The 25718-nt window shown below is 45.2% G+C and overlaps 1 protein-coding gene across 1 annotated transcript; it reads left to right on the forward strand.

The window, feature by feature from the left end:
- The first annotated feature begins 6043 nt into the window (after positions 1 to 6043).
- Positions 6044 to 25466, forward strand: WARS2 (tryptophanyl tRNA synthetase 2, mitochondrial). Its single transcript, XM_040339221.1, has 6 exons — positions 6044 to 6168; positions 10459 to 10716; positions 13168 to 13248; positions 17291 to 17376; positions 20124 to 20242; positions 24933 to 25466. Exons 1-6 carry the CDS (start codon positions 6079 to 6081, stop codon positions 25379 to 25381), a joined length of 1083 nt encoding a protein of 360 aa, XP_040195155.1. The 5' UTR covers positions 6044 to 6078; the 3' UTR covers positions 25382 to 25466.
- Positions 25467 to 25718: the final 252 nt, after the last annotated feature.

The raw sequence follows: 25718 nt of genomic DNA on the forward strand, positions 1-25718 counted from the left end.
TAATTACATGTAAAATAAATACACAAATAACTAAAAAAATCATCATAAATAAATAATAAATAAAAAAAATGAATAATACATAAATTAATAATTAACCCCCTACCCTTAAAAAAAATATTATTATTAAAATAGTAATAAATAAACACCCAAACCTAAACAAAAAAAATAATTATTACATAGTAATAAAAATATTATAAATAAATAATAATAATAATTTATTTATAATATTTGTATTACTTATGTAATTTTGCGATTTTTTTTTTTTGCACATTCACAACGATTCGCGAGATTTTGCACAATTTTCTGCTCAAATGAAAAAAATAAATAAAAAAAAATGTAAAATAGAATGGTAATCATACAGTATATGAATAATTAAATGTAAAATAAATACACAAATAATGAAAAAATCATCATAAATAAATAATAAATAAAAAAAATGAATAATACATAAAATAATAATTAACCCCCTACCCTTAAAAAAATATTATAAAAAAAATATTATTATTAAAATAGTAATAAATAAACACCCAAACCTAAACAAAAAAAATGTATTGTTACATAGTAATAAAAATATTATAAATAAATAATAATAATAATAATTTATTTATAATATTTTTATTACTTATGTAATTTTGCGATTTGTTTTTTGCACATTCACAGCGATTTGCGAGATTTTGCACAATTTTCTGCTCAAATGAAGAAAAAATTTTTAAAATAGAATGGTAATCATACAGTATATGAATAATTAAATGTAAAATAAATACACAAATAACTAAAAAATCATCATAAATATATAATAAATAAATAATAAAAAATAATAATACATAAATTAATAATTAATCCCTACCCTTAAAAAAATATTATAAAAAAAAATATTATTATTAAAATAGTAATAAATAAACACCCAAACCTGAACAAAAAAAATAATAAATTATTACATAGTAATAAAAATATTATAAATAAATAAATAATAATATTTTTATTACTATGTAATAATAAATAAATAATTAACCCCTAACCCTTAAAATAATAATAATAAAATTAATAGTAATAATAATAATGTATTTATTTTGTGTTAGTGTTAGGTGCCAGATTCACATATACTTGCGGCGGCGTAACGTATCATCTATACGTTACACCGCCGCAAGTTTTCCGCGCAAGTGCCTGATTCACCAAGCACTTGTGTGTAAACTTACGGCGGTGTAATGTAAAGGCGTCCGGCGCAAGCCCGCCTAATTCAAATGGGGCGTGTACCATTTAAATTAGGCGCGCTCCCACGCCGGACCTACTGCGCATGCTCCGTTTTGAAATTCCCGCCGTGCTTTGCGCGAAGTGACGTAAATTTTTTGAACGGCGACGTGCGTAACGTACTTTCGTATTCCCGGACGTCTTACGCAAAAAATAAATAAATTGGAAATTCGACCCGGGAACGACGGCCATACTTTAACATGGCTCATCTAAAGTTAAGCCATGTTAAATCAGGCTTAACTTTGCAACGGGAAAAAATTACTAGCGACGACGTAACGAACGTGAAAACCTTCGTGGATCACCGTAAAATCTCATTTGCATACCCGACGCTGGAAAACGACGCAAACTCCACCCAGCGGCCAGCCTAGAATTGCATCCTAAGATCCGACGGTGTAAGTCAATTACACCTGTTGGATCTTAGGGCTATCTGTGCGTAACCTGATTCTATGAATCAGCCGCATAGATACTCTGAGAGATACGACGGAGTATCTCTTCTGTGAATCTGGCCCAGGGTGTTTAGTTAGAGTGGGCGGGGCCTCTACTGCGTGCTGGATGAATAGCGGAGTGGGCGTGGCCTCTTCTGTGTGCTGGAAAGTCTATATGGGATGGATAGCAGAGTGGGCGTGGCCTCTACTGTTTGCTAGAAAGTCTATATGGGATGGATAGCGGAGTGGGCGGGGCCTCTACTGTTTGCTAGAAAGTCTATATGGGATGGATAGCGGAGTGGGCGGGGCCTCTTCTGCGTGCTGGATGAATAGTGGAGTGGGCGGGGCCTCTACTGCGTGCTGGAAAGTCTATATGGGATGGATAGCGGAGTGGGCGGGGCCTCTTCTGCGTGCTGGATGAATAGTGGAGTGGGCGGGGCCTCTACTGCGTGCTGGAAAGTCTATATGGGATGGATAGCGGAGTGGGCGGGGCCTCTTCTGCGTGCTGGAAAGTCTATATGGGATGGATAGCGGAGTGGGCGGGGCCTCTTCTGCGTGCTGGAAAGTCTATATGGGATGGCTAGCGGAGTGGGCGGGGCCTCTTCTGCGTGCTGGATGAACAGCGGAGTAGGCGGGGCCTCTGCTGCGTGCTGGAAAGTCTATATGGGATGGATAGCGGAGTGGGCGGGGCCTCTTCTGCGTGCTGGAAAGTCTATATGGGATGGATAGCGGAGTGGGCGGGGCCTCTTCTGCGTGCTGGAAAGTCTATATGGGATGGCTAGCGGAGTGGGCGGGGCCTCTTCTGCGTGCTGGATGAACAGTGGAGTAGGCGGGGCCTCTGCTGCGTGCTGGAAAGTCTATATGGGATGGATAGTGGAGTGGGCGGGGCCTCTTCTGCGTGCTGGAAAGTCTATATGGGATGGATAGCGGAGTGGGCGGGGCCTCTTCTGCGTGCTGGAAAGTCTATATGGGATGGCTAGCGGAGTGGGCGGGGCCTCTTCTGCGTGCTGGATGAACAGCGGAGTAGGCGGGGCCTCTGCTGCGTGCTGGAAAGTCTATATGGGATGGATAGCGGAGTGGGCGGGGCCTCTTCTGCGTGCTGGAAAGTCTATATGGGATGGATAGCGGAGTGGGCGGGGCCTCTTCTGCGTGCTGGAAAGTCTATATGGGATGGCTAGCGGAGTGGGCGGGGCCTCTTCTGCGTGCTGGATGAACAGTGGAGTAGGCGGGGCCTCTGCTGCGTGCTGGAAAGTCTATATGGGATGGATAGTGGAGTGGGCGGGGCCTCTTCTGCGTGCTGGAAAGTCTATATGGGATGAACAGCGGAGTAGGCGGGGCCTCTGCTGCGTGCTGGAAAGTCTATATGGGATGGATAGTGGAGTGGGCGGGGCCTCTTCTGCGTGCTGGATGGATAGCGGAGTGGGCGGGGCCTCTACTGCGTGTTGGAAAATTATTATTATATACAGGATTTATATAGCACCAACAGTTTACGCAGCGCTTTACAATGTATAGGGGGACAGCACACTATATGGGATGGATAGCGGAATGGGCGGGGCCTCTAGTGTGTGGCTATACATGTTACAATCTGATTGTACAATCATGTAGTGTGGGACCCGCCCCCCACACAGTGAACGTGGTCAGTAAAAGATAAGTCAGGAAATGAATCCTCCAGTAATCCCCTGTAGCCGGATGGAACAGACCTCCTCACAGATAGATATCGCTCCCTGTGATTGGCCTCCGCCGTGTCCTGTCATTGTAGGAGATCCGGTATAACCAGTATGGGGTGCATTTCAGCAGAATCGGCGGAGGTGTGTTGGGGAATTTTGGCCCCATGTTATCACACCTGCAGGGGGAGACATCAGAGAGCCGGGGTGTAATTCAATATCCTGTCCATCCACATACTACATATTACTACAGAGATTATTATTCTAATTCTATAGACATCATCACACATGGAGCGCAGGGTGTCTGAGGAAGAAATGTCACATTACATCATGTAAAAATAAATACATAATAATAAAAATAATAATAATAATAACACAATATTATATGTACCTATAATAATAGTAATGATAATAACAATAAAATATTATATTTAATAATAGTAACAATAATCATACGAAATAAAAATAATAATAATAATAATAATAATAATAATAATAATAATACAATATAATAATTATAATAATAATAATAATAATAATAATAATAATAATAATAATACAATATAATAATTATAATAATAATAATAATAATAATAATAATAATAATAATAATAATACAATACAATATAATAATAATAATAATAATAATAATAATAATAATACAATATTATATGTGTATAACTAATAACAATAATAGTAATGATAATAACAATATAATATTTTGTGTAATAAAAATAATAGTAATACTAAATACAAATAATAATAATAGAAAGGATGATAATATTTAATGCAACATAATAATAATAACATATGTGTATTTATATATATATATGTATTTATAAATAAAATAAAAATAATAATAGTAATACTAAATAAAATAAAAAAGTATTGATAATAATACAATATAATAATAATAATAATAATAATAATAATTATAATAATAATAATAGTAATGATAATAATAACAATAAAATATTATATTTAATAATAATAATAATAATAATAATAATAATAATACAATATAATAATTATATTAATAATAATATTAACACAATATTACATGTGTAAAAATAATAACAATGGGCCAGATCCACATAGGGAGTACGCCGGCGTACTTTCAAATTTCCCGCGTCGTATCTTTAGTTTGAATCCTCAAACCAAGATACGACGGCATTTGGCTAAGATCCGACAGACGTACGCCTTCGGATCTTAGGTGCAATACTTCGGCGCCCGCTGGGTGGAGTTCACGTCGTTTTCCGCGTTGGGTATGCAAATTAGCGATTTACGACGATCCACGAAGGTACGCTCGGCCGTCGCATTCTCTTACGTCGTCTGTAGTCGGCTTTTTCCGGCGTATAGTTAAAGCTGCTATTTTGCGGCGTATAGATAGACTTGCCATGTTAAGTATGGCCGTCGTTCCCGCGTCGAAATTTGAATTTTTTTTTTGCGTAAGTCGTCAGTGAATCGGGATGGACGTAACTCACGTCTAAGTAAAAAAAATGACGTCCTAGCGACGTCATTTAGCGCAATGCACGGCGGGAAATTCCGGAACGACGCATGCGCAGTTCATTCGGGACGGGGACGCGCTTCATTTAAATAAATCACGCCCCCTACCCGCCGATTTGAATTCCGCCGCCAGAAATACACTACGCCGCCGTAACTTAAGGCGCAAATTCTTTGAGGATTTGAAGATCCGCCAGGTAAGGTACAGCGGCGTAGCGTATCTCTGATACGCTGCGCCGATCCAATTCTCTCTGGATCTGGCCCAATAATAGTAATGTAATAATAACAATAAAATATTATATGTAATAATAACAATATTAACAATAATAACATAAATATTAATGAATACAATTATAGTAATAATACTAATACAGTATCATAACAATAACAACAACAACAATACAATATTATATGTGTATATACAATAACAATAATAGTAATGTAAAAAATAATAATAATAATAATACAATATTATATTTAATAATACCAATATTAACAATAATAATTAAATAAATTATAGTAATAATAATAATAATAATAATAATAATAATACAATATAATAACAATAACAACAATACAATAGTATATGTGTATATATAATAACAATAATAGTAATAATAATACAATATTATATGTACTAATAACAATATTAACAATAATAACTTAAAAAATATATAGTAATAATAATAATACAATATAATAACAATAACACAAAATTATATGTAATAATAATAACAATGATAGTGATAATAATTATAGTAATAATAATATTAACACAAAATTATATGTATATATAATACAAATAATAGTATTGATACTAATATTACAATATTATATGTAATAAGAACAACAACAATAATAATAAAATAGTAATAATACAATATAATAATAATAATAATAATAATAATAATATTAATAATAATAATAACATATTATAATAAATAACATGTTTATACTTCTTATTATTACTGATATTTGTATTAATTAGGTATAATTATAACAATTATAGTAGTAATATTGATGATGATGGTAAATGATTATAATTGATACAATGTGTACACTTGTGATTGGTAATATGATAGTGATGGGGGGAGGAGTTACAATGAATGGTGATCGGAGATATTGATGATGATTGGAGGAGGAGGATGAACTCTATGAGGCTCTGTGGGGAGCTGGGCGGGTCACATGACTCGGAGGAGGGTGTGACCGTCCCTGGGCGCCGCAGTGACGTCACCAAGATGGCGCTGCCCATACTCCGGCGTGCGGTGGTGTTCCGGTTGCGGAGAGGGCACCGGGCTGTGAGCACTGAGAGCCCCACCGGACCCCAGGTACCGGACAGGTCACACCCCCTGATCCACCGAGAGCATGCTGTGACTTTTAGTCTTCCTATAATAAACATACAGGACATGCTGTGTTTTGTGGTCCTATAATGATAATACAGGGACTTGTAGTCCTCCTATAGTGATCATACAGGACATGCTGGGACTTGTAGTCCTCCTATAATGACCATACAGCACATGCTGGGACTTGTAGTCCTCCTATAATGACCATACAGGACATGCTGGGACTTGTAGTCCTCCTATAATGACCATACAGGACATGCTGGGACTTGTAGTCCTCTATAATGACCAAACATGACATGCTGGGACTTGTAGTCCTCCTATAATGATCATACAGGACATGCTGGGACTTGTAGTACTATAATGACCATACAGGACATGCTGGGACTTGTAGTCCTCCTATAATAATCATACAGGACATGCTGGGACTTGTAGTCTGCCTATAATGATCATACAGGACATGCTGGGACTTGTAGTCCTATAATTACCATACAGGACATGCTGGGACTTGTAGTCCTATAATGACCATACATGACATGCTGGGACTTGTAGTCCTCCTATAATGACCATACAGGACATGCTGGGACTTGTAGTCCCCCTATAATGACCATACAGGGCATGCTGGGACTTGTAGTCCTCCTATAATGACCATACAGGACATGCTGGGACTTGTAGTCCCCTTATAATGATCATACAGGACATGCTGGGACTTGTAGTCCTCCTATAATGACTATACAGGACATGCTGGAACTTGTAGTCCTCCTATAATGATCATACAGGACATGCTGGGACTTGTAGTCCTCCTATAATGACCATACAGGACATGCTGGGACTTGTAATCCTCCTATAATGACCACACAGGACATGCTGGGACTTGCAGTCCGCCTATAATGACCATACAGGACATGCTGGGACTTGTAGTCCCCCTATAATGACCATACAGGACATGCTGGGACTTGTAGTCCCCCTATAATGATCATACAGGACATGCTGGGACTTGTAGTCCTATAATGATCATACAGGACATGCTGGGACTTGTAGTCCTATAATGGCCATACAGGACATGCTGGGACTTGTAGTCCTCCTATAATGATCATACAGGACACGTTGGGACTTGTAGTCCTATAATGACCACACAGGACATGCTGGGACTTGTAGTCCTATAGTGACCATACATGACATGCTGGGACTTGTAGTCCTCCTATAATGATGATACAGGACATGCTGGGACTTGTAGTCCTATAATGATCATACAGGACATGCTGGGACTTGTAGTCCCCCTATAATGACCATACGGGACAGGTTTGATGATTGGTGCGATGTGATTGGTCAGTGTGTGTTGTGATTGGCTCTGATGTCTTCTCTGTCAGCCTCTTCATCATGTGGGGGGGGGGGGGGGGGGGGTAGATAATTGTGGGGGGTTGTCGGGTTGCTCCCCAGATAGGTGAAGCTCATTAATCACCCCCCTTGTAGTTGGCGGCTTCTCTGTCGGCACTTCCTGCCCCCCCCCTCTCCCCCCGGCCAGCAGCGGGAGACCCTCCATCAATCACTGCTGTCAGACGGATCAGCGGGGGATGTGCCCCCCCCACACACTGAATGTACATCGCTGAGCCGCGCTCTGTCCCCTCTATATTACCCCCCCCCCAATATACATTCACCTTATGACAAGGAGGGGGTCCGCATTCCGCCAGTCCAATATTTTCTCCATAAACACTTCTACCAGATTTGTGCGCCGGACGCCGCGCCGTGACCGTTCTATAAAGGGGGATTTTTTTATCGTTTTTCGGTTATTTTCTATTCCTATGAATGGGATCAGATTAACCCCTTCATGACCCGAGGGGGTGTGTCTGCTCTCACCAGACACGCCCCGGTCTGTACACAGAAATGATTGGACGTTGTTTAGGAATATTCTATTTGTTACAATGTTTTAGTGATGCGTCCCATCCCCCATTCCTGCACTGTCTGGGCGCCCCCCCCCCATCCTGTATGGAGCTGGACTAACAGTGACCGCTGGTCCTGCATTGTATGTGGTGACAAGAGGGGTGGGGGGCATGACCAGTCAAGGGGGGGACATGGACTGACCTGCGGGAGGAAGGGGGCGAGGGGCAGCACAGTGGCTAAGTGGTTAGCACTTCTGCCTTGCAGTAAGTATGCCATGGGTTCAAATCCCACCCATGACACTACGTGCCTGAAGTCTGCATGTTTTCCCTGTGTCTGTGTGGGTTTCCGGGGGGCGTACGAGGACTGACCTGCAGGAGGAAGGGGGGAGTATGAGGACTGACCTGCAGGAGGAAAGGTGGCGTACGAGGACTGACCTACAGGAAGAGGGCGTATGAGGACTGACCTGCAGGAGGAAAGGTGGCGTACGAGGACTGACCCGCAGGAAGAGGGTGTACGAGGACTGACCTGCAGGAAGAGGGCGTACAAGGACTGACCTGCAGGAGGAAAGGTGGCGTACGAGGACTGACCTACAGGAAGGGGGCGTACAAGGACTGACCTGCAGGAGGAAAGGTGGCGTACGAGGACTGACCCGCAGGAAGAGGGTGTACGAGGAATGACCTGCAGGAAGAAAGGTGGCGTACGAGGACTGACCTGCAGGAAGAGGGCGTACAAGGACTGACCTGCAGGAGGAAAGGTGGCGTACGAGGACTGACCTGCAGGAAGAGGGCGTACGAGAACTGACCTGCAGGAAGAAGGGTGCCATACGAGGACTGACCTGCAGGAGGAAAAGGGGAGTACAAAGACTGACCTGCAGGAGGAAGGGGGAGTACGAGGACTGACCTGCAGGAGGAAGGGGGCGTACAAGGACTGATCTACAGGAAGAAGGGTGCCATACGAGGACTGACCTGCAGGAGGAAGGGGGCGTACGAGGACTGACCTGCAGGAGGAAGGGGGAGTACGAGGACTGACCTGCAGGAAGAGAGTGTGCAAGGACTGACCTGCAGGAGGAAGGGGGCGTACGAGGACTGACCTGCAGGAGGAAGGGGGCGTACGAGGACTGACCTGCAGGAGGAAGGGGGCGTACGAGGTCTGACCTGCAGGAGGAAGGGGGCGTACGAGGACTGACCTGCAGGAGGAAGGGGGCGTACGAGGACTGACCTTTAGGAAGAAAGGTGGCGTACAAGGACTGACCTTTAGGAGGAAGGGGGCGTACGAGGACTGACCTTTAGGAAGAAAGGTGGCGTACAAGGACTGACCTTTAGGAGGAAGGGGGCGTACGAGGACTGACCTTTAGGAGGAAGGGGGCGTACGAGGACTGACCTGCAGGAAGAGGGCGTACGAGGACTGACCTGCAGGAAGAGGGCGTACGAGGACTGACCTGCAGGAGGAAAGGTGGCAAACAAGGACTGACCTGCAGGAGGAAGGGGGCCTACGAGAACTGACCTTTAGGAAGAAGGGGGCGTACGAGGACTGACCTGCAGGAAGAGGGCGTACGAAGACTGACCTGCAGGAGGAAGGGGGCGTACGAGAACTGACCTGCAGGAGGAAGGGGGCGTACGAAGACTGACCTGCAGGAGGAAGCGGGCGTACGGGGCTTGACCCGCGGTAACAGCTCCTTCTCTTTGACCCAGCGAGGGGTTAATCGGATCTATTTCAGCTTAGACGCCAATCCCACCATCTCCAGCATAACCCCCCCCCTCCCCCGCTGACACCCTCATTCATCATAGCCGGCTCGTCATGATGTCACAGGCGGGGGCCGGTCCCAGGAGCTCACACTCTAGCAGAACTTTGAAAACACAATGTAAATGTAGAAGAGGAAAGCGACTCCCGAGCTCATAATGACATTGGGAATAAAATCATCCATTATGTGTCACGGGAAGATGGCGTCACGGGTAAAGTCCATCGTCCTCGTGTTTGAAATTCGCACGGCGAGACGTTCGCCGGGAGAGCGGCGAGAACATCCCGTGACGTCTGGTTTGTAGATGTTGGACTTTGCCGTGCGAAGGGGATGTTTTTACAGCCGGTGACGGCCAGACGCAACCGCGTTCGGAGGGAGAGTTTTTGATTCTGGAGAAGGTCAGGTGATGAGGGCCGCAGGGTGGTTCTCCGACCTTCATGGGGCGCCGTTTTTTTTCTAGCGCTACCTTTGACAAGAATCCCATCCGCTTTATGTAAAGTGACAGGTTCTCTTAGTCTGTGCCCCCGCTCGGTTTGAGGGGGAGGCACAACATGGGCAAGACCTGCAGAACCGGGCCCAGAATCCCGGCGCCGACCGGCCGCGAAGCCCACCATTGCTCCGTCTGCTATAGTAACGTTGCTCGTGTTTTTGTGTTTCAGGGTGCCGCCCCCCTCCGCGTCTTCTCCGGGATACAACCCACCGGGATCCCCCACCTGGGGAACTACCTGGGCGCGCTCCAGAGCTGGGCGGAGCTGCAGGATGAGTTCAGCTCGGTACTGTACAGCATCGTGGACCTCCACTCCATCACCGTCCCCCAGGACCCCGGCAGCCTGCGGGAGAGCGTCCTGGACATGACCGCCTGCCTGCTGGCCTGCGGGATCGACCCGGAGAAGAGCGTTCTCTTCCAGCAGTCTCAGGTCAGTGTAGGGCTGGGGAGACGGGGGGAGGGTTGTAAAGTGCGCCTGGCATGGCTGAGTTTGTGAGCCATCGTCGGATTGCTCAGTTCACAAACACTGTGTACAGAGCTGATCTGAGCTGCTCTGTGCCATGTGATAACCAATCGCAGCTATCACCAAGGTAAACGGTGTACTGTTTACATTGAAGAGCCCACCAACTTCTTACAGTAGTGGGGAGGAGAAGCTAATGGATGAGTGATTGCGGTGTCTGCATTCCAAAAAGGGGTCATTATGGGGGAGCTCAGTTCACAGGCACGGTGTACAGAGCTGATCTGAGCGGCTCTGTACTATGTGATAACCAATCACAGCTATTACAAATGTAAACAGTCTTTATGGGGGCTCAGTTCACAGGCACGGTGTACAGAGCTGATCTGAGCTGCTCTGTGCCATGTGATAACCAATCGCAGCTATCACCAAGGTAAACAGTGTACTGTTTACATTGAAGAGCCCACCAAACTTCTTACAGTCGTGGGGAGGAGAAGCTAATGGATGAGTGATTGCGGTGTCTGGATTCCAAAAAGGGGTCATTATGGGAGGCTCGGTTCTCAGGCACGGTGTACAGAGCTGATCTGAGCGGCTCTGTACTATGTAATAACCAATCACAGCTATCACCAAGGTAAACAGTGTACTGTTTACATTGAAGAGCCCACCAAACTTCTTACAGTAGTGGGGAGGAGAAGCTAATGGATGAGTGTCTGGATTCCAAAAGGGGTCATTATGGGGGGGGCTCAGTTCACAGGCACGGTGTACAGAGCTGGTCTGAGCGGCTCTGTACTATGTGATAGCCAATCACAGCTATTACAAATGTAAACAGTCTTTATGGGGGCTCAGTTCACAGGCACGGTGTACATCTGTGATTTTAGCGGCTCTGTACCATTTGATAACCAATCGCAGCTAAAACAAATGTAAACCGTCATTATGGGGGGGGGGGGGCTCACTTCACAGGCACCATGTACAGAGCTGATCTGAGCGTCTCTGTACCATGTGATAACCAATCACAGCTATCACAAATGTAAACAGTGTACTGTTTACATTGGATAGCCTGCCTCTTAACAATGGAGGGAGAAAATGATATTGGATGAGTGATCGTTGACCTAGAGGTGTCTGCTTTCCCAAAAGGGGTCATTTTTGGGGGGGCTCAGTTCACAGACACCCTGTACAGAGCCGATCTGAGTGGTTCTGTACCATGTGATCACTGTGATAACCAATCACAGCTATTACAAATGTAAACAGTCTTTATGGGGGGGCTCAGTTCACAGGCACGGTGTACATCGCTGATTTTAGCGGCTCTGTACCATGTGATAACCAATCGCAGCTAAAACAAATGTAAACCGTCATTATGGGGGGCTCAGTTCACAGGCGCGGTGTACAGAGCTGATCTTAACGTCTCTGTACCATGTGATAACCAATCACAGCTATCGCCAATGTAAACGGTGTACTGACTGAAGAGCCCACCAACTTCTTACAGGGGAGGAGAAGATAATGGATGAGTGATTGGGGGTGTCTGGATTTCAAAAAGGGGTCATTATGGGGGACTCAGTTCAAAGGCACTGTGTACAGAGCTGATCTGAACGTCTCTGTACCATGTGATCACTGTAATAATCACAGATATCACAAATGTAAACAGTGTACTGTTTACGTTGGAAAACCCACCACCTTGTCATGGAGGGAGGAGAAGCTAATGGATGAGTGATTAGGGGGTGTCCTTTATGAGGGCTCACTTCACAGGCACCATGTACAGAGCTGATCTGAGCGTCTCTGTACCATGTGATAACCAATCACAGCTATCGCAAATGTAAACAGTGTACTGTTTACATTGGATAGCCCGCCTCTTAACAATAGAGGGAGGAAAAGATAATGGATGAGTGATCGTTGACCTAGAGGGGTCATTTTTGGGGGGCTCAGTTCACAGGCACCCTGTACCGAGCCGATCTGAGTGGTTCTGTACCATGTGATCACTGTGATAACCAATCGCTGCTATCACAAATGTAAACGGTGTACTGTTTTCATTGAAGAGCCCACCACCTTCTTCATACAGTGGAGGGGAGGAGAAGCTAATGGGTGAGTGATTGGGGTGTCTACATTTCATCGTCATTATGCGGATGTTCATAGTGTCCTGGAGTGATAGCGAGGGGGGGGGTGGGACTTAAAGGGGTAACTCAACGTTCAGAAAACACATAGGAGGATATTTATAAAAAAAAAAAAATACATAGTTTATTTATCCATCAAAACTGCATTTAAATGTGTTTTGTGCGATTGGGTCAAAATCGAATGTTCTCCAGCTACGGTCTCTGCAGATCGAACATTTTTTTTTTTAGTAGATTGTAGAATTATATAGGGGTATAAAGACATTTTATATACAGTGTTCCTGTCTGCCATGGGCGGGTATAACATGCCACGTTGTCCCTCCAGGTGCCGGAGCACGCCGAGCTCGGTTGGGTTCTTGGCTGTCTGACGTCGATGCCGCGGATCCGTCATTTGCCTCAGTGGAAGGTGAGAGTAACGAAAGTTCCCGGTCACATGACCACACCGTCCAAAGAGTACCCCACTGTCCCCCTGTGTTCAGCAACGTTGCTATTGGAGGACCTTGTTATGTGTTTGCTTACCCTCCTCCCTACCGCCGTACTGTAGATGGAGGTGCACATGTGTTTCTGGAGTGCCACTTATAGACATTCTTCAAAAACCACCCCCCTGGGCGGCTGGTGCGCCTGTCAATGGCTGTAAATGTGAGCCGGCTCAGTTCAGACGCTGTGTACAGAGCCAGTCTGAGCGGCTCTGTACCATGTGATTATCACAGCTATCACAAATGTAAACAGTGTACTGTTTACATTGGAGAGTCCGCCCCCTTCTTCTAACAATGGAGGGAAGAGACGCTAATAGATTAGTGATCATTGACCTTGGTGTCTACATTCCAAAAAGGGGTCCAGTTCAGACGTTGTGTACAGAGCCGATCTGAGAGGCTCTGTACCATGTGATAATCACAGCTATCACAAATGTAAACAGTGTACTGTTGACTTTGGAAAGCTCGCCTCCTTCTACCAATGGAGGGAAGAGAAGCTAATGGATGAGTGATCCTTGAACTTGGGATGTGTACATTCCAAAAAGGGGTCATTATTGGTTGGGGGCTCAGTTCACAGACACGGTGTACAGAGCCGATCTGAGAGGCTCTGTGCCATGTGATAACCAATCACAGCTATCACAAATGTCAACAATGTACTGTTTATATTTGAGAGTCCGCCCCTTCTTCTAACAATGGAGGGAAGAGACGCTAATAGATTAGTGATCATTGACCTTGGGGTGTCTACATTCCAAAAAGGTGTCCAGTTCAGACGTTGTGTACAGAGCCAGTCTGAGAGGCTCTGTACCATGTGATAATCACAGCTATCACAAATGTAAACAGTGTACTGTTTACTTTGGAAAGCCCGCCTCCTTCTACCAATGGAGGGAAGAGAAGCTAATTGATGAGTGATCATTGACCTTGGGGTGTCTACATTCCAAAAAGGGGTTCAACTCAGACGTTGTGTACAGAGCCGATCTGAGAGGCTCTGTACCATGTGATAACCAATCACAAATGTAAACAGTGTACTGTTTACATTGGAGAGTCCACCCCCTTCTTCTAACAATGGAGGGAGGAGAAGCTAATTGATTAGTGATCCTTGAACTTGGGGTGTCTACATTCCAAACTAGGGGTTTTTATTCGGGGGCTCAGTTCAGACGCTGTGTACAGAGCTGATCTGAGAGGCTCTGTACCATGTGATAATCACAGCTATCACAAATGTCAACAATGTACTGTTTATATTAGAGAGTCCGCCCCCTTCTTCTAACAATGGAGGGAAGAGACGCTAAAAGATTAGTGATCATTGACCTTGGGGTGTCTACATTCCAAAAAAGGGGTCCAGTTCAGACGTTGTGTACAGAGCCGATCTGAGAGGCTCTGTACCATGTGATAACCAATCACAAATGTAAACAGTGTACTGTTTACATTGGAGAGTCCGCCCCCTTCTTCGAACAATGGAGGGAAGAGACGATAATAGATTAGTGACCATTGACCTTGGGGTGTCTACATTCCAAAAAGGGGTCCAGTTCAGACGTTGTGTACAGAGCCGATCTGAGAGGCTCTGTACCATGTGATAATCACAGCTATCACAAATGTAAACAGTGTACTGTTGACTTTGGAAAGCTCGCCTCCTTCTACCAATGGAGGGAAGAGAAGCTAATGGATGAGTGATCCTTGAACTTGGGATGTGTACATTCCAAAAAGGGGTCATTATTGGTTGGGGGCTCAGTTCACAGACACGGTGTACAGAGCCGATCTGAGAGGCTCTGTGCCATGTGATAACCAATCACAGCTATCACAAATGTCAACAATGTACTGTTTATATTTGAGAGTCCGCCCCTTCTTCTAACAATGGAGGGAAGAGACGCTAATAGATTAGTGATCATTGACCTTGGGGTGTCTACATTCCAAAAAGGTGTCCAGTTCAGACGTTGTGTACAGAGCCAGTCTGAGAGGCTCTGTACCATGTGATAACCAATCACAAATGTAAACAGTGTACTGTTTACATTGGAGAGTCCGCCCCCTTCTTCGAACAATGGAGGGAAGAGACGATAATAGATTAGTGACCATTGACCTTGGGGTGTCTACATTCCAAAAAGGGGTCCAGTTCAGACGTTGTGTACAGAGCCGATCTGAGAGGCTCTGTACCATGTGATAATCACAGCTATCACAAATGTAAACAGTGTACTGTTTACATTGGAGAGTCCGCCCCCTTCTTCTAACAATGGAGGGAAGAGAAGCTAATAGATTAGTGATCATTGACCTTGGGGTGTCTACATTCCAAAAAGGGGTCATTATAGGGGTTCAGTTCAGACATTGTGTACAGAGCTGATCCGAGAGGCTCTGTACCATGCGATCACTCAACATTGCACTACTCTGGGGAAGTGATCAATATGATTGCGTATATAGCAATGGTATAAGCAACAATTTTTACTGATTAAAACTGATTCAGTTTGTTTTGTTGTGATTAGCTGTGATTGGCCGAAGCTGATCACATGATACAGATAGGCTGTGATTGGCCCTGTCATTACCATGTCAACACTGTGACCAATCAAAGGTAGAAACACAATTGTACACAGTGGATGGCATGAATCTAAGCCATCCATTGTCTGCAACTGTCATGTGATCGTGCTGTGATTGATCAAAGCGATCACATGGTACAGATGGGCTGTGATTGGCCACAGTGATCACCTGGTAATCTGTACCATGTGATCGCTTTGATCGATCACAGCCGATCACGACAGTTGCGAACAATGGATGGCTTGGATTCATGCCATCCATTGTGTACAATTGCGTTGCTAGCTGCGATTGGTCACAGTGATCACCTGGTAATTACAGGGCCAATCACAGCCCATCTGTAGTATGTGATCGCTTTGACCTATCACAGCAGATCACATGACAGTTGAAGTTGTAGCTTTGATTCACGCCATCCATTGTGTACAATTGTGTTGCTAGCTGCGATTGGCCCTGTCATTACCAGGTGATCACTGTGACCAATCGCAGCTAGTAACACAATTGTACACAATGGATGGCATGAATCTAAGCCATTTATTGTTTGCAACTGTCGTGATCGGCTGTGATTGATCAAAGCGATCACATGGTACAGATTACCAGGTGATCACTGTGACCAATCACAGCCCATCTGTACCATGTGATCACTTTGATCAATCACAGCCGATCACATGACAGTTGCAAAGTGATCACATGGTACAGATGGGCTGTGATTGGCCACAGTGATCACCTGGTAATCTGTACCATGTGATCGCTTTGATCAATCACAGCCGATCACGACAGTTGCAAACAATGGATGGCTTAGATTCACGCCATCCATTGTGTACAATTGTGTTGCTAGCTGCGATTGGTCACAGTGATCACCTGGTAATGACAGGGCCAATCGCAGCTAGCAACACAATTGTACACAATGGATGGCATGAATCAAAGCTACAACTGTCATGTGATCTGCTGTGATTGGTCAAAGCGATCACATGCTACAGATGGGCTGTGATTGGCCCTGTCATTACCAGGTGATCACAATTGTACACAACGGATGGCATGAATCGAAGCCATCCATTGTCTGCAACTGTCGTATGATCGGCTGTGATTGGTCACAGCGATCACATGGTAAGGCATCGAGCTGGTACACTGATCAGTCATCGGTAGGGTCCTGTGGGAGGGGTTCTTGGGAGGAGTTATGCAAATATCAAAATGCCTTGATGGGTGGGCGTTCCTAGGCAGGCTTTATTTGCATAGTTAACGCCCACAAGCCAAGACTGGGGGGGGGGAGGATTTACCTCCTTATGAAGGATAAATGATCCCCCGCTTGAGCTATTGGGCCTATACTTACCTTGTACTGAAAGCTTTACGTCCTCAACGTCAACAATCTCTCGCACAAGTATTTTCCCGCACCCAGATAACAGCAGAAACGGTCGTTTTCGTATCGGATTCTTATTTCATCGTTTTTCCTCTGTTTCTTATCAGATAAAAAGTCAGACTCAGAAGAACGAAGGCAGCGTCGGGTTGTTTACGTATCCCGTCCTCCAGGCAGCCGACATCCTCCTGTACAAGTGAGTCCCGCTTTGGCCTTTCCAGGTCAGAAATGTCTCCAAAGGCGCTTGGAGAGGTGGGGTTGGAGAAACAGCAGTACACTGATCTTCCCAGTGAATGGCTGTGCAGGAAGGAGAGGAGGGGGGGGGCAGGGTGTCGGCACAAGTCTTGGCCATTGAAGGACAGGCAGGCTGTTCTCTCAGCACAGCCAGAAAACTGACCACGCTGAAAGGGATATGCTTCTGTTACTCCTTCCATTACACCCCGCACTCTCAGTATGTCCTCAGTCTTCTGAAGACCGAGGACATCTTGTGGTGAAGGTCAGGTAATGCAGGGATTGCTGTATTGAAGCCTATGCAGATATGGAAGCCCATCCCTCCTTCCATTACACCCCGCACTCTCAGTATGTCCTCAGTCTTCTGAAGACCGAGGACATCTTGTGGTGAATGACAGGTAATGCAGGGATTGCTGTATTGAAGCCAATGCAGATATGAAAGCTCATCCCTCCTTTCATTACACCCCGCACTCTCAGTATGTCCTCAGTCTTCTGAAGACCGAGGACATCTTGTGGTGAAGAGCAGGTAATGCAGGGATTGCTGTATTGAAGCCAATGCAGATATGGAAGCTCACCCCTTGTTCCATTACACCCCGCACTCTCGGTATGTCCTCAGTCTTCTGAAGACCGAGGACATCTTGTGGTGAAGGACGGGTAATGCAGGGATTGCTGCATTGAAGCCAATGCAGATATGGAAGCTCGTCCCTCCTTCCATTACACCCCGCACTCTCAGTATGTCCTCAGTCTTCTGAAGACCGAGGACATCTTGTGGTGAAGGTCAGGTAATGCAGGGATTGCTGTATTGAAGCCTATGCAGATGGAAGCTCATCCCTCCTTACATTACACCCCGCACTCTCAGTATGTCCTCAGTCTTCTGAAGACCGAGGACATCTTGTGGTGAAGGACGGGTAATGCAGGGATTGCTGTATTGAAGCCTATGCAGATATGGAAGCTCATCCCGCCTACCATTACACCCTGCACTCTCAGTATGTCCTCAGTCTTCTGAAGACCGAGGACATCTTGTGGTGAAGGTCAGGTAATGCAGGGATTGCTGTATTGAAGCCTATGCAGATATGGAAGCTCATCCCTCCTTCCATTACACCCCGCACTCTCAGTATGTCCTCGGTCTTCTGAAGACCGAGGACATCTTGTGGTGAAGGATAGGTAATGCAGGGATTGGCTGTATTGAAGCCTATGCAGATATGGAAGCTCATCCCTCCTTCCATTATACCCCGCACTCTCGGTATGTCCTCAGTCTTCTGAAGACCGAGGACATCTTGTGGTGAAGGTCAGGTAATGCAGAGATTGCTGTATAGAAGCCTATGCAGATATGGAAGCTCATCCCTCCTTCCATTACACCCCGCACTCTCAGTATGTCCTCGGTCTTCTGAAGACCGAGGACATCTTGTGGTGAAGGTCAGGTAATGCAGGGATTAGCTGTATTGAAGCCAATGCAGATATGGAAGCTCATCCCTCCTTCCATTATACCCCGCACTCTCGGTATGTCCTCAGTCTTCTGAAGACCGAGGACATCTTGTGGTGAAGGTCAGGTAATGCAGAGATTGCTGTATAGAAGCCTATGCAGATATGGAAGCTCATCCCTCCTTCCATTACACCCCGCACTCTCAGTATGTCCTCAGTCTTCTGAAGACCGAGGACATCTTGTGGTGAAGGTCAGGTAATGCAGGGATTGCTGTATTGAAGCCTATGCAGATATGGAAGCTCATCCCTCCTTCCATTACACCCCGCACTCTCAGTATGTCCTCAGTCTTCTGAAGACCGAGGACATCTTGTGGTGAAGGTCAGGTAATGCAGGGATTGCTGCATTGAAGCCAATGCAGATATGGAAGCTCATCCCTCCCATTACACCCCGCACTCTCAGTATGTCCTCAGTCTTCTGAAGATCGAGGACATCTTGTGGTGAAGGACATGTAATGCAGGGATTGCTGTATTGAAGCCTATGCAGATATGGAAGCTCATCCCTCCTTCCATTACACCCCGCACTCTCAGTATGTCCTCAGTCTTCTGAAGACCGAGGACATCTTGTGGTGAAGGTCAGGGAATGCAGGGATTGCTGCATTGAAGCCTATGCAGATGGAAGCTCATCACTCCTTCCATTACACCCCGCACTCTCAGTATGTCCTCAGTCTTCCGAAGACCGAGGACATCTTGTGGTGAAGGACAGGTAATGCAGGGATTTCTGTATTGAAGCCAATGCAGATATGGAAGCTCATCCCTCCTTCCATTACACCCCGCACTCTCAGTATGTCCTCAGTCTTCTGAAGACCGAGGACATCTTGTGGTGAAAGACAGGTAATGCAGGGATTGCTGTATTGAAGCCTATGCAGATATGGAAGCTCATCCCTCCCATTACACCCCGCACTCTCAGTATGTCCTCAGTCTTCTGAAGACCGAGGACATCTTGTGGTGAAGGTCAGGTAATGCAGGGATTGGCTGTATTGAAGCCTATGCAGATAGGGAAGCTCATCCCTCCTTCCATTACACCCCGCACTCTCAGTATGTCCTCAGTCTTCTGAAGACCGAGGACATCTTGTGGTGAAGGACAGGTAATGCAGGGATTGCTGTATTGAAGCCAATGCAGATATGGAAGCTCATCCCTCCTTCCATTACACCCCGCACTGTCAGTATGTCCTCAGTCTTCTGAAGGTTTTGATGTTTTTTTTATTTACGGTATCTGGGCTTTTCTCCCAGGTCCACCCACGTTCCGGTGGGAGATGACCAATTGCAGCACCTGGAGCTCACTCAGGACACGGCTCGGATCTTCAATCACCGATATGGACCGTTCTTTCCCATTCCCAAAACTTTGACGAGTAAGTGACCCTCTCTGCAACTATCCCCCCCCCTCCCCCCTTCATCATTCCTCCATCTTTTTCTCCCATGTTTTTTAATGTTGTATGTTTTATGTTTTATTATTATTTATTTCCACGCCCAGGGCTGCTCAGGGGGGTACAGGCAGGACACCTGTAAGGGGCCCAGAGGTCCCCAAGGGCCCGGATGGCAACCCCCTTTTTTTTTTTTTTTAAATTTTTTATTTATCAACAAAAAGCCAGTCCTCACGGACTTTCAACATACATTACAGCAGTGTAGATATAGTAAACATCCCGTATCGGGCAAATATCAGTGAATGGTACATGCATACCGATATACGTTGTAGTCTACCACATTCGGGTTTCCGATTACACCATAACATTACTTCCGTGTGACATAGTAAGCTACCCTGTCCGTTCCGACCGGCTCCTCGATCCATTTTCCTTTTTCCAAATAACAAAAGAGTAGCAGGGTGAGAGACAGCGAGAGAGTAAAGAAGAGTTAGATAATAGGGGGGGGAGAGTGGGAGGAAGGGGGGGGGGCTGCACAGCCATGGTAAGCGCATCTAAAGCGCCCCTAAGGGCGTGTACCAAGTTTCCACAGCCGTGGATTAGCTGGTTTGTCGAATTATCTCGGACCCCCTTTTTTTTTGTAAGGGGCCAGATGTTAACCCCGCTTTTTTATTTTTTTCATATAAAAAAATTTTTTTTTTTTTTTTATATATATTTTTTTTATATTTTATTGAAGGGCCCAGAGGTCCCCAGGGCCCGGATGGCAACCCCCCCCCTTTTTATTTTTTTATAAAAATGTATTTTTTATTTTTTTATAAAAATATATTTTTTATTTTTTTATAAAAATATATTTTTTATTTTTTTATAAAAATATTTTTTAATAAAAATATATTTTTTATTTTTTTATAAATGTATTTTTTATTTTTTTATAAAAATGTATTTTTTATTATTTTCATTGAAGGGCTCAGAGCTCCCAGATAGCCTTTTATTTTTTATATATTTTTCTTTTATTACTTCTTTTTTTTGTAAGGGGCCCAGAGGTCTCCAGGGGCCCGGATGGCAACCCCCCCTTTTTTTTTTGTAAGGAGCCCGGATGGCAACCCCCCCTTTATTTTTTTATAAAAATGTATTTTTTTTATAAAAATGTATTTTTTTTATAAAAATTTATTTTTTTTATAAAAATTTATTTTTTTTATAAAAAAATTTTTTTTTATAAAAATGTATTTTTTTTTATACATTTTTTTTTATAAAAATTTATTTTAATTTTTTTTATAAAAATGTATTTTTTATTTTTTTATAAATGTATTTTTTATTTTTAAAAAAAAAAAAAATTTTTTTTTTTTTTTTATAAAAATGTATTTTCTTTATAAAAATGTATTTTTTATTATTTTCATTGAAGGGCTCAAAGCTCCCCAGGGGCCTGGAGGTCCCAGATAGCCCCCCCACCCCTTTTTATTTTTTATATATATTTTTCTTTTATTACTTCTTTTTTTTTTGTAAGGGGCCCAGAGGTCCCCAGGGCAACCTGTTCGCGTCAGCACCCAAAGCCCCCCTACCTCAATTCGCCAATTTGCGGCAGCAGCACCCCCCCCCTCCTGCTTCTCAATTCTTGGCACTAGTTCTCTCCATAAAGAGGACCTGTCGTGCCCTATTCCCATTACAAGGGATGGGTCTATAAGACCCCCAGTTCTCTCCATAAAGAGGACCTGTCGTGCCCTATTCCCATTACAAGGGATGGGTCTATAAGACCCCAGTTCTCTCCATAAAGGGGACCTGTCATGCCCTATTCCCATTACAAGGGATGGGTCTATAAGACCCTAGTTCTCTCCATAAAGAGGACCTGTCGTGCCCTATTCCCATTACAAGGGATGGGTCTATAAGACCCCAGTTCTCTCCATAAAGGGGACCTGTCATGCCCTATTCCTATTACAAGGGATGGGTCTATAAGACCCCCAGTTCTCTCCATAAAGAGGACCTGTCGTGCCCTATTCCTATTACAAGGGATGGGTCTATAAGACCCTAGTTCTCTCCATAAAGAGGACCTGTCATGCCCTTTTCCCATTACAAGGGATGGGTCTATAAGACCCTAGTTCTCTCCATAAAGAGGACCTGTCGTGCCCTATTACCATTACAAGGGATGGGTCTATAAGACCCCAGTTCTCTCCATAAAGAGGACCTGTCATGCCCTATTCCTATTACAAGGGATGGGTCTATAACACCCTAGTTCTCTCCATAAAGAGGACCTATCGTGCCCTATTCCTATTAAAAGGGATTGGTCTATAAGAGGCAGCAGGGGGCCCATGTCTGAAGCTGTGTAAGGGACCCCATAATTCCTGATGGCAGCCCTGTCCACGCCACATTAATATAACCATCCATGTGGCAGTTTTCATCCTATTTCATACACTTTTTCTAACCACCGCGAATGTCAAATGAAATCACGAGTCATCGCCAGAAATGAGGCAACCTACTACTAGCCACAAGTTTGATTGACGATCAAGTCAAACCTAGGCAAGAAACGGCTCAAAATAATAATCTTGCCTACATGGGCTCCAGTGAAGGCTGCCTGGCATGTCTCGGTGGAGGGTTTCCTGTTGGTGGCAACAGTGGACCATGTTAAAATGGCGAATTGTGGTCTCCATCAGAAGCCTGTGTGACAAGGTGACAACGAAGGAGCACAACTGGAAGACAGAGAGAGACTGGTCACCCAGTTGTGAGCAGGACACGGAGGAAGACAACTTCTTCACAATGTCTACATTGGGGACAGCAAAGGTTAGGAAGACCTAGAACATCGGGTGCACCACAAAAGTCCTTGTGGTCTTGGGGACTCTAATGGACCCACGACTGGGAACGGCACTGGTAAATACAATAGGCTGATCCTCTTCTTCTTTTTTTTTTGAGTGGTGTACACCCAGAGGTGTAACTAGAACCTTCAGGGCCCCAGTGCAAGAAAACATGACACACGACTGGGGTCCTTCCCTCCGAGCCTGGTGGCGGAACACCAGGGCCCGGTCGCAAGTGTGACGTCTGTGAACCTGGTAGTTCTGCCACTAGTATCAGTAGCTTTAAAGTTTTGTTGTACACCCAGAGGTGCAACTAGAACCTTCAGGGCCCCGGTGCAAGAAAACATGACACACGACTGGGGTCCTTCCCTCCGAGCCTGGTGGCGGAACACCAGGGCCCGGTTGCAAGTGTGACGTCTGTGAACCTGGTAGTTCTGCCACTAGTATCGCTAGCTTTAAAGTTCTATTTTTTAAATGTTTTAGGAGTCCCGTGGGGGGGGGGGGGGCTTTGGTGAGATATCGGGGATCTAAACTGACCATTGATGTTTAACTTTTGAGGCTGAGAAGGGTAATTGAGGATGCAGCTCTCATCTCATCTGTTGCGACCACGTGGTGGTAATGTTCAGGTTACCAGGCTAGGCCTCAGGTAGTCATGAGATCAAAATGCTGGTAGCCGGTGAGGGTCAGATGGCCAGAGGTGACCACAGTCACTGTAGACGGGCAACAGGAACGGACTAGAGATGGCTCTTTGCAATGCAGGAGATGCTCTTCCTGGGCACTGGTGGGAAAGAGACCACTCCAATCAATGATGTCAGTCCCTCAAAAGTTCACCAATTCTGCATTATTAACTAGCAGGAGGCAGAAACTTTTAAAGCGCCCAGTAAAGGAGGTAGCTTCTGTCACTCAGGCTCAGCCTGATTGGTCTACTCACAGAGTCAGTCCTCAAGAGGGCAATGGCTCCAGACCTTGATGGCACTACATTGTGAGCTTGTTACCAGAACAGGGGCTAGGAAGCATCTCGCACAGAACCAAATGCCTGAAGGTCACTTCTAAAACTGGGGCTAGGAAGCATCTCGCACAGAACCAAATGCCTGAAGGTCACTGCTAGAGCAAGGTATAGTAAGCATCTTGTACAGCACCCAATGCCTGAAGGTCACTTCTAGAACTGGGGCTAGGGAGCATCTTACACAGAACCCAATGCCTGAAGGTCACTTCTAGAACTGGGTTAAGGGAGCATCTTACATAGAACCCAATGCCTGAAGATCACTGCTAGAGCAGGAGCTAGAAAGCATCTTGCACAGAACCCAATGTCTGAAGGTCACTTCTAGAGCAGGGTATAGGAAGCATCTTACATAGAACCCAATGCCTGAAGGTCACTTCTAGAGCAGGGTATAGGAAGCATCTTGCAGAGAACCCAATGCCTGATGGTCACTTCTAGAGCAGGGGATAGGAAGCATCTTACACAGAACCCAATCCCCCGAAGATCACTGCTAGAGCAGGGGATAGGAAGCGCCTTACACAGAACCCAATGCCCGAAGGTCACTTCTTGGCTATACCCAGAATGTCTGGGTCAGCTGGATCCAGGTATGGTACTCCAAAGCTAAGCCTAGGAACGACCGCTGGCATTGTAGTGCTTTAGCAGCAATGTAGAGAAGAGTCCTTCTAGGACACTAGCAAAAGATTGGGACATGATTGTAGTGGGAGGGGCTATCCTGGGCTAGCCTACATTTTTTTTGGTTGCAGGTGTCCAAACCTCCCGTAGGTGGCAGTATAACCTGAAGGTTTCCTGTGTCCCTCGTTTTTTAATAGAACAAACATTCCATTGTAGGAAGCCAGTGATCACAGCGGTAGTATTGGTGTCTTTCCTGCAGTTTTATCTGTTATTTCTCACCACTTTTCAGCCACCTCCAAGAAGATCCGTTCCCTTCGAGACCCCTCGGCCAAAATGTCCAAGTCGGACCCCCAGAAACTGGCGACCGTGCGCCTGACAGACTCGCCGGACGAAATCTCTTTTAAGTTCCGCAAGGCGGTCACGGATTTCACCTCCGAGGTGACCTATGACCCAGAAGGCCGCCCAGGTGTCTCCAACTTGGTGGCCATCCACAGCGCCGTGACGGGGCTGACCCCGGAGGACATCGTAGAACAGAGCAGCGGACTGGAGACGGCGCGGTACAAGCTGGTGGTGGCGGAGGCGGTTATTGAAAAACTGGCGCCGATTCGGGAGGAGATCCAGAGACTTAAAGCTGATGAGGGGTTCTTGAGGGAGGTGTTAAATCGAGGGGCGGTGGGGGCGAGGGAGGTGGCGGCTCCTGTGTATGACGCGGTCTGCAGGTTGGTGGGCTTCAGGTGAGAGACTTGGGGGGGAGGATATGGCCGTACTAAAATTGTTTTTCCAGGCAGCTAATAAGGGTTTTTAGAATACGGAAAATGAAAGAAGACAAAACCCATTATGCTTCACCCCTCCCAGAATGACCGGGTATGATGGGAGGTCTGGAAACTAAGCACTGAAACTGAAACCACACTTTTTTTTTTTTTTTTTTTTTTTTGGCGCCCCATGTGAGGAAATTCGCAACACTTTTTTTTTTGGTGCCCCGAGTGAGGAAATCACACCTCTTAATTCTAAGTAGATGGAAGGTGAATCCTAATCGGAAAAGCAACTGTTTAGATCGAGGATCCCTAGAAAGAAT

This window comes from Rana temporaria, chromosome 2, assembly GCF_905171775.1.
Source record: "Rana temporaria chromosome 2, aRanTem1.1, whole genome shotgun sequence".
NCBI lineage: Eukaryota > Metazoa > Chordata > Amphibia > Anura > Ranidae > Rana > Rana temporaria.